At 45.3% G+C, this 13,462-nt stretch overlaps 1 protein-coding gene across 1 annotated transcript in view; it reads left to right on the top strand.

The window, feature by feature from the left end:
* The window catches only part of LOC103281184 (signaling receptor and transporter of retinol STRA6), a gene marked incomplete at its 5' end in the record, with an annotated part of 63,575 nt that continues 50,113 nt past the window's right edge, over nucleotides 1-13,462 (top strand). Inside the window, 1 exon segment of the mRNA XM_008122246.3 lies at nucleotides 1-510. Within this exon segment, the coding sequence (XP_008120453.3) occupies nucleotides 473-510 (38 nt within the window).

Raw genomic sequence — 13,462 nt, 5'->3', positions numbered from 1 at the left:
GAAAGGCCTTTTTTCGGGTGTTGCCGGGCGAGAGGCAGAGATTTCAGCCGCTGCCAAGGCAGCTGGAAAACCATGCCTTTCCCTGGCCTCAGATTTCTCTCCTCCGCTTCAAGCCCCTCCTTACTTTTCCAGGAGGGAGAAGAAGCTGTTGTGAAAGCAAGAGGGCCATTCTCGCCCACTCCGGAACGTGGGGTCGGGTTCCCTTCTCTCTTTGTGGCTTCTTGGGTGTGATCGGGGAGAGTAAGGCGCTGTGACCCGCCCCGGAAAGAGAGGAAAGCCAAACTGGCGGCTAGACTCCCTTGGTGGGGGAACGAAGCGCTTTCGGAACCCGTGCGGGCGGAGAGGAGTCGGGGATGCCGGCGCTCGCCCTTGGGGCTTCCTAGCTGCAGCACCAAGAAGCAAGGCTTGGTGACAAGTGAAGCCCAACTCGATGGTCTTCTAATCTAAACCTTCTTTCAGCCCAAGCCGAGCCATGGGCAACGAGACGAGCCAGTTCTTCGAGGACAACGAGTAAGCGAGGCTGCCAATCTGTGTTGCTTTGTTTTCCGAGTTGCTTTGTTTTCCTCGCCTCCCATTTTGCCTAGAATAGATGATGGAGTTTGGCACCACTCAACGCGATGGAGTCGGGAAGAGTTGTAGTTTGAGCTTCTTCATCCTGTTTTCGTCATTCGGCGGAGTTTCTCCCCTGAATGCTTTGTTTGTTTGTGAAGAAGGAAAGCCACTGCTTCTCTCCCCTCCCTTCATTTTCTCAGTCGAGTCCTCATAGGACCCGAAGAAAGGGTTTTGCAATGTGTAACTGGAGAAGAGAAGGGAAAGGAGGGGGAGAAGAGTCGCCAATTCACATCCTGGGGTGCATCTCCACAGGATGATTAATGCAGTTTGACACCACTGTAGCTTCCTGGATTCAATGCTGTGGAATCATAGGAGTTTGGAGTCTTGAGCCTCTTCCACACAACTGAATAAAATTCCACATTATCTGTTTTGAACTGGGATATATGGCAGTGTGGACTCAGAAAACCCAGTTCAAAGCAGATTTTCTGCCTTGATATTCTGGGTTATATGGCTGTGTGGAAGGGCCCTTACACTGCCCCGCCTCACCAAAGGACCACTCCTAATAGAATCCCATAGACAGCATGACACACAAAAGGAATGCCAACCTGTATTAATTCTACTTACATGCACTTGGCGTTGAAAATGCAGGGCTCAGCCAAAGGCTTTGCAGGAGGGAAATAGGCCTGGAGTACAAGTTAGGTAACCCTAACTGTTAGCCCCAGCTTCTGCCAACATAGCAGTTCAAAAACATGCAAATGTGAGTAGATCAATAGGTACTGCTCTGGCGGGAAAGTAACAGCACTCCATGCAGTCATGCTGGCCACATGACCTTGGAGGTGTCTACGGACAACGCCAGCTCTTCGGCTTAGAAATGGAGATGAGCACCAACCCCCAGAGTCAGACATGCCTGGACTTAACGTCAGGGGAAACCTTTACCTTTACCTTTTTTTACAAGTTAGGAACAAGATCTGCTCTGTAGGTTGGTTCTTAAGTTGAATTTGTATACAAGCCAGAACAGGGACATTTTTTAAAGTGTAACTCCACCCAAAAATGCATGTACAGATATTTTAGTTTTGGACTGCATAGGGAAGGGCCCCTGGTGGTGCAGCAGATTAAATCACTGAGCTGCTGAACTTGCTAATCGAAAGGTTGGTGGTTCAAATCCGGGGAGTGGAGTGAGCCCCTGTTGTTAGCCCCAGTTTCTGCCAGCCTAGCAGATCGAAAATATGCTAATGTGAGTAGATCAATAGGTACCGCTCCAGCAGGAAGGTAACCGCGCTCCATGCAGTCATGCCAGCCACATGACCCAGGAGGTGTCTACAGACAACGATGGCTCTTCATCTTAGAAATGGAGATGAGCACCAACTCCCAGAGTTGGAAGGTCAGGGGAAAACTTTTACCTTTACCTAGAGAAGGGCGAACCTCCTATGGTGTTTGTTTTGCTGTCTGGGCCCCTGTTCAGAAGGTTTTGGATCTTTCCACACAGCTATATATTTCCACATATAAAATCCACATTGAACTGGATTATATGACAGTGTGGACTCAGATAACAGAGTTCAAAGCAGGTATTATGGATTATTTGCCTTGATATTCTGGGTTATATGGCTGTATGGAAGGGCCCTTCACCACACTTTCTGTGCCTGTGAGAATTGCATTTTGAACATTTCGGTTTGTTGTGGAAACAAGGATTGGGGATAAAGCCTCAGTGGAGTCCCCTTTCCCCCATGCTTTCAGGAGTGAATTTTCCTTCTGAGGGGTAGATTTCTCACACTTCCTGTTGTCTCACCTCTGTTCTTAACTATGGGTTGTAAGTCGAATGGGTTCCAGAAGCATTCTCTCCTGATGTTTCACCAACATCTCTGGCAGGCATCCTCAGAGGTTGTGAGGTCTATTGGAAAGTAGACAAGTGAGGTTTATATATCTGTGAAATGTCCAGGGTGGGAGAAAGAACTCTTATCTCTTTGAGGCAAGTGTGAATGTTGCAAATGGCCACTTTGATTAGCTTTTATTGGCCTTGCAGCTTCAAAGCCTGGCTGCTTCCTGCCTGAGGGAATCCTTTGTGGGCATGCTTTCCTCCTTTCTGTTGAAATTGTCCACATGCTTGTGGATTTCAATGTAAGTTGAATGTTTGTAACCCCAGGGACTGCCTGAATCTATCCCTTATTTGAAATGCATGGGGCTAGCAATGTTCCTTATTTCAGATTCTGCATATGCACAATGAGTTATCTTGGAGATGGGACACAACTCATTGATGTTTCCTGTACACACAGCCTTAAGGTAATTTTATATGTAGCAGTTGAAATAATTTTGTCTATGGAACCAAGTTTGTGTGTACTGAACCCTTAAACTGCCATGGTATCATTATCTCAGGCACCCATGTGGACTCTTTTAGAGTGCTTTGGAGTTCCAGATAAGGCATGTTCAGCCTATATCTGGCTATCAGCCAGATTTCCTGGAAATTGAGTCTCAATTTTCACTTTCAGATGAAGCCCATCCTTCTTTATTGAAACCAATTTCAATAAAAGGGACTCCTCTGTTTCCTCTCTCAGCAACCCATGTGGACAATTTTGGAATTTGGAGTCTTTCCGATTGTAGATAACTGATACTCAACCTGTATTTATTTCGGAGGAAGTCTCCTGGAATGCCATGAAAGTATGTGGCTGCTCTTGGTTCTTTTTCTTTTTTTTCATACAGAGATACAGCAACAGTTTGAGGAAAGAGAAAAAAAAATGGTTAGGAAACCATTTAGTCTGCTCTTTTAAATGACTTTTGTTCTCTCTCCTCGGTGCTGATTGCAACTTAGGCTCCTTCCACACTGCCATATAAAATCCAGGTTATCTTCTTTGAATTGGATTATATGGCAGTGTAGACTCATATAATCCATTTCAAGACTGAGATTGTGGATTATCTACTTTGGATATTTTGCAGTGTAGAAGGGGCTTTAGAGTGCTCCACTCCAACCGTGCTACTCAAAGTGGTGGTCCATGGACCAGTGCTCATTCCTGAGCTGTTGGCAGCTAGTCCCTAGGTTCTCAGCCTGTGATTGTCAGATTAAAACTGGAGATAGTTCCTGTAACTTTAATGGTTGTGCAAGAGGGAGATTTTAGCAGGTGTGGCTTGTCCCACAAGCACATTGCAAGCTGTGTGTGTGTGTGTGTACGCACGCGTGTGCGAGTGTACCTTCAAGCCTGTCAGTTTACGGCAGTGGTTCTCAATCTGTGGATCCCCAGGTGTTTTGACCTACAACTCTCAGAAATTACAGCCAGTTTACCAGCTGTTGGGATTTCTGGGAGTTGAAGGCTAAAACATCTGGGGACCTACAGATTGAGAACCACTGCCCTAGTGAGTTTCCAGGAAAGGAAGAGGCGGTTTTACTCAATAGATGCAAATATGTTATGGGCCCTAGGCACATTCTGCAGGGAAATGATTGCCAGTTGCTCATATCAGGCAGCTTGGCAAATGTTTCCCTGCAAGGCATCTCCAAATGATCTTTCTCCCCAGCTTTCGTTCTTGTACAAGACATTTTCACATGGGTTAATTTTTGTCTCACGTACTCGACCTTTTCATCCCAGGACCCTCCCACACAGCTGAATAAAATCCCACATTACTTGCTTTAAACTGGAATATATGGACTTAGATTACCCAGTTCAAAGCAGATATTGTGAGATTGTCTACCTTGATATTCTGGGTTATATGGCTGTGTAGAAAGGCCCCCCAAATGTTTTATTGATATAGCCTGTTAAATTACCTTGCCAAGGGGAGGATGCATGTCTCCACTCCACGCCATAACTGCAGTCTGGTCCAAAGCCACATTTTGACATTAATGATAATAATAATAATGTTATGTTCTTGCTTTGCCAAAATATCACAAAATTGTAACATTGCATATTTGGGCTGCCCTAAATATGCTTTTGACAGCATTGGACTGATTTTGACAAAAAGTAATTACCCTTCAATTACCTTCTCAAAGTTCTGTGTTTGACCTCCCAGAATCCTGACCATTCCCATTGTTGGCAATGGGTTCTGGGAGTTGAAGTTTCAAAATCTGGAAGGCCACTGCTCTCAGAGTAATCCTAGCTCTGGATCTAGACATCATCTTCATCATCATTATTGCTATTATGCTTTTAAATTAGTTGCTTTAAATCATGACATCCCACTGCCAACAGAATTATGAATATGTTGTCAAAGGCTTTCATGGCCAGAATCACTGGCCTGCTGTGAGTTTTCCGGGCTGTATGACCATGTTCCAGAACCATTATCTCCTGACGTTTCACCCATATCTATGGCAGGCATCCTCAGAGGTTGTGAGAATTATGAATATTTTTCCTTGGATATTCCATATGCCAGTTGCAGGTTAACACAGGTTAAGCTATGCCAGTCAGAACCTTTAGATTGGCATAGCTTAACCTGTGTTAACCTGCAACTGGCATATGGAATATCCATATGTATTTAACGTATTCCATCTTCTCAAAGACAAACAGAATAAAATTAAATTGAATAGAAGGAAACTTATTTCATTTCCCCCAATCTAATTCCTGAATCAAATCAGGCCTTGGAGCTTTTCAGAAGGCATTTTGTGCCCGTACTGAAACAAATTTTTAGGATTGGTTTGAGGCCAAATTTTGGTTTTCCTGGAAGTATGAGAAAACAGAATTGAGTTGTTAGGACAGCTAATCAATTTCTTGTTTGAGAAGTCTGTATCTGGGCAGCCAAGGTGTACATATGAAAAAGATGTTTCTAGGAATGCTAGGTTTCAAGTACAGATCCATAAAATTGGATTGTGCTGAAAAGGGGCTTAATGCTGATCCTATTTTTCAAACCATCGGTATACATAGTTAATGTTTTCATCTATCATATCCAGCATCATTATCAGCTGATATTGATTTAATGGCAATATTGTGTTACATTATATTAAAGTTTCTACTTTGGTTCCTTTTTTATTCATGTTACTGTTACTGTAGTTTATTATATGCTTTTTAGTTATATTTAGAAATTACGCTGTTGTAATTATTTCTTTCTGGGTATTCTCTATACCACTTTATTCAGAAGAGCAAGATATCTCACCAGCTCATTTCCTCCCTACATACCTTCCAATGTGGGGGCTGAACATACTTTAAAGCCACCAAAGATTTATTCTTCTTTTTTAGACAAACACAGCTGGAAGTTTGGTTAAAATATCCTCTTGGCTAAACGCTGCATTCTCAGTTTAGATAGGGGATATCTATTTTAAAATCTTAATATTCATGCTTAATACAATGCTTGTTTCATATCTTGATTATCTACTAAGTGCTCTGCCCTATTACTGAATAGTTACATATGAAGTGGACTCTACTTCATGAACTTCATGACATAATGTGTTAGTCTTTGAGGAGCTACAAGACTTGACTATTTTTGTGGAAGCAGAACAATGTGACTTTCTTTAATCCTACCAAGAACTGTGACATTTTAATATATAATATATCAGTAACTCCCCCTGAAGACAAATATTTGCTAGGTGAATTGGGGGGTGTATAAATTTAAATGTAATTAGTTGTACATTCACCCTATTCTATCACAAGAAAACATACGGTAAATACTCTATCTTAAAATTGCTTAATTTTGTGTATCTGATTTTCCACTTGCTCTTTGTACCTGTTTAGACGGAAGCATTTATTGTTATGCAGCTCATACAAAATACAGATTTGTTTCTCCTAAGGAAAAATCATATGTTGTGTTCCTTTTCAAGAAACGGCTTATAAAAACATTCATATGCCTTTCATACTGTGATTTTGAGATGTCTCCAAATGAACACTTTAATTAGTGTTGCATGTCATTTATTGCACTTAAACAAAAGTAGCTTTGGACTTCAGGGTCACAATGGAGTTGCAAAGTTCATCTATTTAACATTTCCGTTAAAGGGATAGACTGGCCACACTATAGCCCTGTTGAAAACCATGTGTCAGAGCAAATTTTGTCTCTGGCAGAGAAGGCTCTGAGGGATTTGCTTAAGGGTCAGAATAACTGCTCCTCACAGTGGACAAGCCATTTTGTACTGATGCAAGTGGAACAGAGGTGGCCAAGCAGTCTATCGCCCTGCCAGACAGGCCCTATATCCCAGGATCTGATCCCAGATTTTCTGTTTATCCCAGATTATCTGGCAGTGCAGACTCATATAGTCTAGTTTAAAGCAGAAAGCCTGGGATCGGATCCTGGGATATAGGGCCTGTCTGGAAGGGCCCTATATCATCCCAGCCATTGTGAATAGGGCTTGAACAATAGCCAACTACTTTCTTAAATTCCTAGAAAAGAACATTTACTGATGGTTTTGATAAAGGCTGCTTCTGCATAGACATTTTAACTCTGGGTTGATCTGGAGTGTGGGACTGCAGTTCATTCTGGAGAAAACTATAGCTATTCCCTGGGCTGCTGTGGCAGTGGGACATGGTCATGATCACCCCCTTCTTGTTCTTTTCTTAGTAAAGATTTGCTCAATGTTGCATTCAGCAGGTGAAAATATGAAGTGAATCCTAATTTGAATTTGATGTGAATACTGAATTGAGCATTGCAAAGTGAAGGTTTCTGGAACTGATTTGCCTTGCAAACTAACAGAATAGTTGCAAGTAGAACTGCTGAAGGGGAAAGATGTAAGCAGTGGCATTATGTTGCCCAAAATAGAAATTACACTTATAGACTTTTAAGGTACATTTTTATATATGATGGCACATATGCACTGACCACTTAGCACAGTAGTTCTCAACCTCTGGGTCCCCAGATGTTTTGTCCTTCAACTCTCAGAAATCCTAACAGATGGTAAACTGGCTGGGATTTCTGGGACTTGTAGGCCAAAACACTGGGACCCACAGGTTGAGAACCACTGACTTAGCACAAAGGGCTAGCAAATCTGCTCTGTAGTAGCTAAACAACACACGGAGCTGATCCTGGTTAACAAAGTCCAAATCTGCTTAACCACCCCCCCCCCCCCCCAAATCTGGAGCAAAGCACAACTTTGGGCTCATGTGACAATTGGGTTGATTCCAAGGCAGAACAGGCTGCAATTGTTTACATATTCCCTAGGCTAGAGCACACATGGGATGACACTTACTGTTTATTCAGATTAGTAGGGGTTTTATATGCTGTATTGTGTATATTTGTTTTATGTAAATTGTCATTGTTATTGTTTTACTGTATCTGTGTATTTTACTGCCCTATTACTTGCTTTTGTAAGCCGCCTGAGTCCCTTTTGGGAGATGGTGGTGGGATATTAAAAAACTATTATTATTATTATTATTATTATTATTATTATTATTATTATTATTATTAAACCATTCCAGGGCCGATCCAGCATTTGCCATACTAAATCAGACCCAGAATAAGTGGCCAGTATAGATCTGGCATGAGCTTTAGAAGGCTGGTGAATTGAGATTGAGGCCCAACTCAGAAGGGATCAAACTTGCAAGGCTGAAGAAGAAGATCGGGGGAATCTTATGCCAATCAAATTATTTTACATGAACTCTAACAGTTGTAAACGAACCCCTGGAAAGAAGTGACAAGTGGAGTGCCGCAGAGTTAGGTCCTGGGCCTGGTTCTGTTTAACATCTTTATTAATGACTTAGATGAAGGGTTAGAGGCATGATCATCAAGTTTGCAGATGACAACAAATTGGGAGGGATAGCTAATACTCCAGAAGACAGGAACAGAATTCAAAATGATCTTAACAGATTAGAGAGATGGGCCGAAATTAATAAAATGAAGTTCAACAGGGACAAATGCAAGATACTCCACTTAGGCAGAAAAATTGCAAAGATGCAGAATGGGGGATGCCTGGCTTGACAGCAGTACGTGTGAATAGGATCTTGGAGCCCTGATGGACAACAAGTTAAACATGAGCCAACAATGTGATGTGGCAGCTAAAAAAGCCTGCATAAATAGGAATATAGTGCCTAGATACAGGGAAGTCATCCTACCCCTCTATTCCGCCTTGGCCAGACTATACCTGGAATCACACTATTTCCAATTCTGGGCACTGCAATTGAAAGGAAATGTTGACAAACTGGAAGGTGTCCAGAGGAGGGCAACTAAAATGATCAAGGGTCTGAAGAACAAGCCCTACGAGTATGTTTATGTGATGACCCATGGGCCTTGTAGTCCTGTTCAGGACATTGTAATTCCTGATGAAGATGAAAACTTGGGTTTTTTACCTTCCCAGTCTGAACTGGATTCCTCTCAGCCAGATCTTTCCCAGGCTGATCTGGGAACCTTGCACCTGCAAGAAAGTTGTCTCCCAGAAGTATGTCAAACAAGCCCAGAGCCTACTTCTCCCGTGTTCTTGCGCCGGGAGTTTTGTAAACAACAGAGAAGTTTGGAATCAGCTTCGCGCAGGAGTGCGAGGATCGCAGCTAAGAATGTGGCCAATTAAGACTGCTTCTCGTGAGAATCTTTGGGGAGTCTCACATCTGGTCTCAGAGTTAGCTTTCGGTTCTGATTCCCAGAGAACCGCTTCGGCGGGAAAGTTAGACTCTATTTAGGTGTTTTGCCCGCGTAGTAACTTTGCGGAGTCAATTCGTCAGCCTACGGAGCGAGTTGTGTCTGGACAGCGCGCTCCGATTCAAGCCTCGCTCCTGCCCAAGCCTTGCCTTGCTATCCAGCCCTCGCCTTGCTTCCCAGCCTTTGTTTATCTACGGACCTTGCCTTGTTTCCCAGGATCAATCCTTGCCTTGTTTCACGGACTTTACCAAGTTATTCCACGGACCTTGTTCTTGTTCTTAGTTACCTTGTTCCACGTTCAAGCCTTGTTTCAAGTACCAAGTTATTTCCTAGCCTCGCTCAAGTTCCATGGACTAAAAAGGACCTTGTCATCTCCCCTCACTTTGCTTGGCAAAGTGAGTGTTTCGGTTATTGGATTACAACTTTGGACCTTAATATTTCTTATTTGACATTGCTTTTTGGACTAATTCTGACCTTTCCTGAAAGGTCTAATTCTGGACTATTTTCTACACTTGTTTTTATTAACTTTATATATTCCTTCAATAAAGATATTAGTTAGATTCTGGCCTCTGTGTTTGGTTATTGGTGCCTTTGCAACCTGGGTCGTGACAGTTTGACTCCGCCACCCTAAGCACCAATTAACCTCGGCCAGAATGTCCACCGGAGACGTACCTGGGCCGAGCGGCCAGCCGATTACCTACACCATCGACAAGGAAGAGGTGGATCGCATCCGCGACAGACTCAACGCCCAGGATGGAGAAATAAAGGGCTTGCGGGAGCGCGGAGTCCGTCTCCCGGCCATGGCGTTGCCCACCAAGTTTACTGGAGAAGCTTCTAAGGTTCATGTTTTCCGTCGCCAATGTCAAGCTTATCTAGAGGCCCGAGATGCCGAGTTTCCCCAAGAAGACATCAAAGTGGCGTGGGTTTACAGTCTTCTAGACGGGCCAGCGGCCAATTGGGCGACGGCACTGTACGACCAAGCCTCTCCACACCTAAGATCAGCGCAACACTTCTTGGACCACCTCAAAGAGACTTGGGGAATCGAGGACAATTTGGAGGCAGCCGGTCACAAACTCCGTCGCCTTTTCCAAGGAGACAGACCTATGTCTCAGTATATAGCCGAGTTCCGAGTGCTGGCCCACAACACCGGCTGGAACGATGTAGCCCTCAGAGGGCAATTCCGGGAGGGTCTCAACATTGAAATGCTGGAAGAAATCTCCAAGGTGGACCCTCCCCAGACCCTCGAGGCACTCATTGATCAATGTTTACGGGCTGAAGTCATGATTGCCAACAGGAAACAGTGGGTTCGAGGCCAGGGCAGTAGAGCCGGGGCAAAACCCCCCGCTCCCGCCAATGTTCAGCCACGACCAGTGTGGAGACCCCCACCGCCAACCCCATACCCCAGAGGAGGCGAGGAGGTGCCGATGCAGTTGGGCAATGTGCGTCCCAGACTAGATGCCGCCGAGAAGGCCCGTCGTCAACGCTTAAACCTCTGCTGGTACTGCGGGAACGGGGGCCACTTCGCCAGAGAGTGCCCAGCCAAAGGGAAGCCGGCCGCCCGTCTTGCGGCGGCGTCCTCCACGGAGACGAAGGCGTCTGAGCCGACTGGCACACAGCCGGCGGGGGAAGCCAACGACCGGGTGTAGAGAGGCTCGCCAACCCGGTCAAAAAATCCGTCCAAGAGCCGCCAACCGGGGTCCTGTTCCTTCTCGTGGTCACATTATGGTCAGCAAAAAGGGGACCCGTCATGATCCACGCCATGATAGACTCTGGAGCTACCAACAATTTCATCGATAGAGAGTATGCCGACTCTCTGGGATTACAATATCATGATTTCAAGAATGCCCGTGTGGTGCAAGCCATAGACGGCCGTCCCCTCAAGACGGGCCCCGTAAGTCAGTGGTCGGAACCCACCAGGATGTGGATAAGGGAACATATGGAAGAGATTTCCTTCTTTGTTACCGAGGTTCCCCATTTTCCTGTGATTTTGGGAATTCCATGGCTGACTCTCCACGACCCTAACATCTCCTGGTCCAACAGAGAACTGCAGTTTGCTTCACCGTACTGCCAAAACCATTGCCTCGTAGCCAAGGTATGCCATGCCACAGACACCGAGCCCATCATCACCTTGCCAAAGAAGTACTCCGAGTATTGGGATGTATTCAATGAGAAAGAAGCCGAAAAATTACCCCCACATAGACCTTATGACTGTGCCATTGACTTGGTGGAGGGGGCCCCGATTCCGCGAGGGCATCTCTACTCCCTGACTGAACCAGAGCAAGAAGCTCTCAGGGAATTCCTAGAGACAAACCTTCGCAAGGGATTCATCAGACCCTCTCAATCCCCAGCCGCCTCCCCAGTGATGTTTGTGAAGAAGAAGTCAGGGGAACTACGCTTGGTGGTGGACTACAGAGCATTGAACAATATCACCAAGCGGAACAGCTATCCCCTGCCCTTAATCTCGGATCTACTGGATCGGCTTCGAGGAGCCAAGGTTTACACCAAGCTGGATCTTCGGGGGGCTTACAACTTAGTTCGCATCAGGGAAGGGGACGAGTGGAAGACCGCCTTCCAGACCAAATTCGGATTATTCGAGTCCCGAGTTATGAATTTCGGTTTATGCGGAGCTCCCGCAACGTTCCAGCATTTTGTCAATGACATTTTTCAGGACTATCTAGACAGGTTCTTGATAATCTACCTGGACGATTTTTTGGTGTTTTCTAGATCACAATCAGAACATGAGAACCACGTCAAAATGGTGTTACAACGATTGCGGGATCATGGACTCTATGCCAAGCTGGAAAAATGCGCCTTTGATCTACAAGAGGTAGATTTCCTTGGTTACCGCATCTCGCCTCTAGGGCTTTCCATGGATCCAGCCAAGGTTTCAGCAGTATTGGAATGGCGGGCGCCAACTAACAAGAAAGAGGTGCAGCGTTTCTTGGGGTTCGCGAACTATTACCGCAAGTTCATTCCAGATTTTGCCCGCTGGTCCGACCCCATCACTAGCTGCATCCGTGGAAAGCAGCCTTTCCGCTGGACTGATCAAGCAGAGAAAGGGTTCCAGCAACTAAAGAAACTATTCACCTCCCAGCCAATTCTACAGCACCCAAATCCTGGAACCCCTTTTGTTGTGCAAGCGGACGCCTCTGATGTGGCAATTGGGGCTGTACTCTTACAACCGGTGGGAGATCACCTCCATCCCTGTGCCTTTTACTCTCGTCAACTAACCACACCAGAGAGAAATTACACCATTTGGGAAAAAGAACTACTGGCCATAAAGGCAGCCTTTGAAACTTGGAGACATTGGCTAGAAGGGGCCAAATTTCCCATTGAAGTCCACACTGATCATCGTAATCTAGAACATCTAAGAACTGCCCGCAAACTAAATCAGAGGCAGCAACGTTGGGCTTTATTCTTTGAACGTTTCAACTTCCAGATCCATTATGTGACCCCAGCCCAAACCAAGCAAGCAGACGCCCTGTCACGTAAACCGGAATACGCTGCAGGACGCAAGGAGACCTTTGAATCCCAACTGCTACAACCCGAGAACTTTGCCACGCTCACGGTGGGGAACACCAAATCCATGCCCATTGGTTCAACTTCCCCTACTCCAGGACCCATCTGTGCTCAAGAAATCAGGGCTAGTCAGCAAGCAGATGCCTGGGCGCAGGACCAACTTCGCCAAGGTCTGCATTTTCCCTTTTCGCTTAAAGATGGGCTGCTCTGCTATAGAAATCATGTTTATATCCCACCCGGACCGGGCAGGGAAAAAGCGCTTCGTCTGTGTCATGACTGCAAACCAGCAGGACACTTCGGACTATTTAAAACTATGCATTTGATCCTAAGGGATTTTTGGTGGCCCAAGATCCGCAAGGATGTGGGAAAATATGTCAACACCTGCCCTGTATGCCAGCGCTCCAAGATACGAAGGGAGAAGCCCTCAGGGCTTTTACACCCCCTTCCTACCCCATCTCGCCCATGGGAAATAATTTCCGCGGATTTCATCACTGACCTACCACCTTCCTGTGGATTCACCACGATCCTAGTGGTGGTGGACCTTTTCACCAAGTTAGCCCATTTCATTCCCTGCGAAGGCCTCCCCACGGCCAAAGAAACTGCGGATCTATTTCTTCAACATGTTTTCAGACTACATGGATTGCCCAAGAGTTTAGTCACAGACCGTGGATCTCAATTCACCTCTCGTTTTTGGAAGGCACTACAAAAACTATTGGGCATAGACTCTCGCTTATCTTCAGCTCATCATCCCCAAACAGATGGGCAAACGGAGCGCACCAATGCCACTTTGGAGCAGTATCTTCGCTGTTATGTAAACTATCAACAGGACAATTGGGCTTCTCTGTTACCACTGTCTGAGTTTGCCTACAACAATGGAGTTCAAGCTTCTACAAAAGAAACGCCGTTCTTTGCAAACTACGGCTTCCAT

Source organism: Anolis carolinensis, chromosome 2, assembly GCF_035594765.1.
Source record: "Anolis carolinensis isolate JA03-04 chromosome 2, rAnoCar3.1.pri, whole genome shotgun sequence".
Taxonomy (NCBI): domain Eukaryota; kingdom Metazoa; phylum Chordata; class Lepidosauria; order Squamata; family Dactyloidae; genus Anolis; species Anolis carolinensis.
Note: the sequence above shows the minus strand (reverse complement) of the source record. Positions and strands in the feature narration are given on the sequence as shown.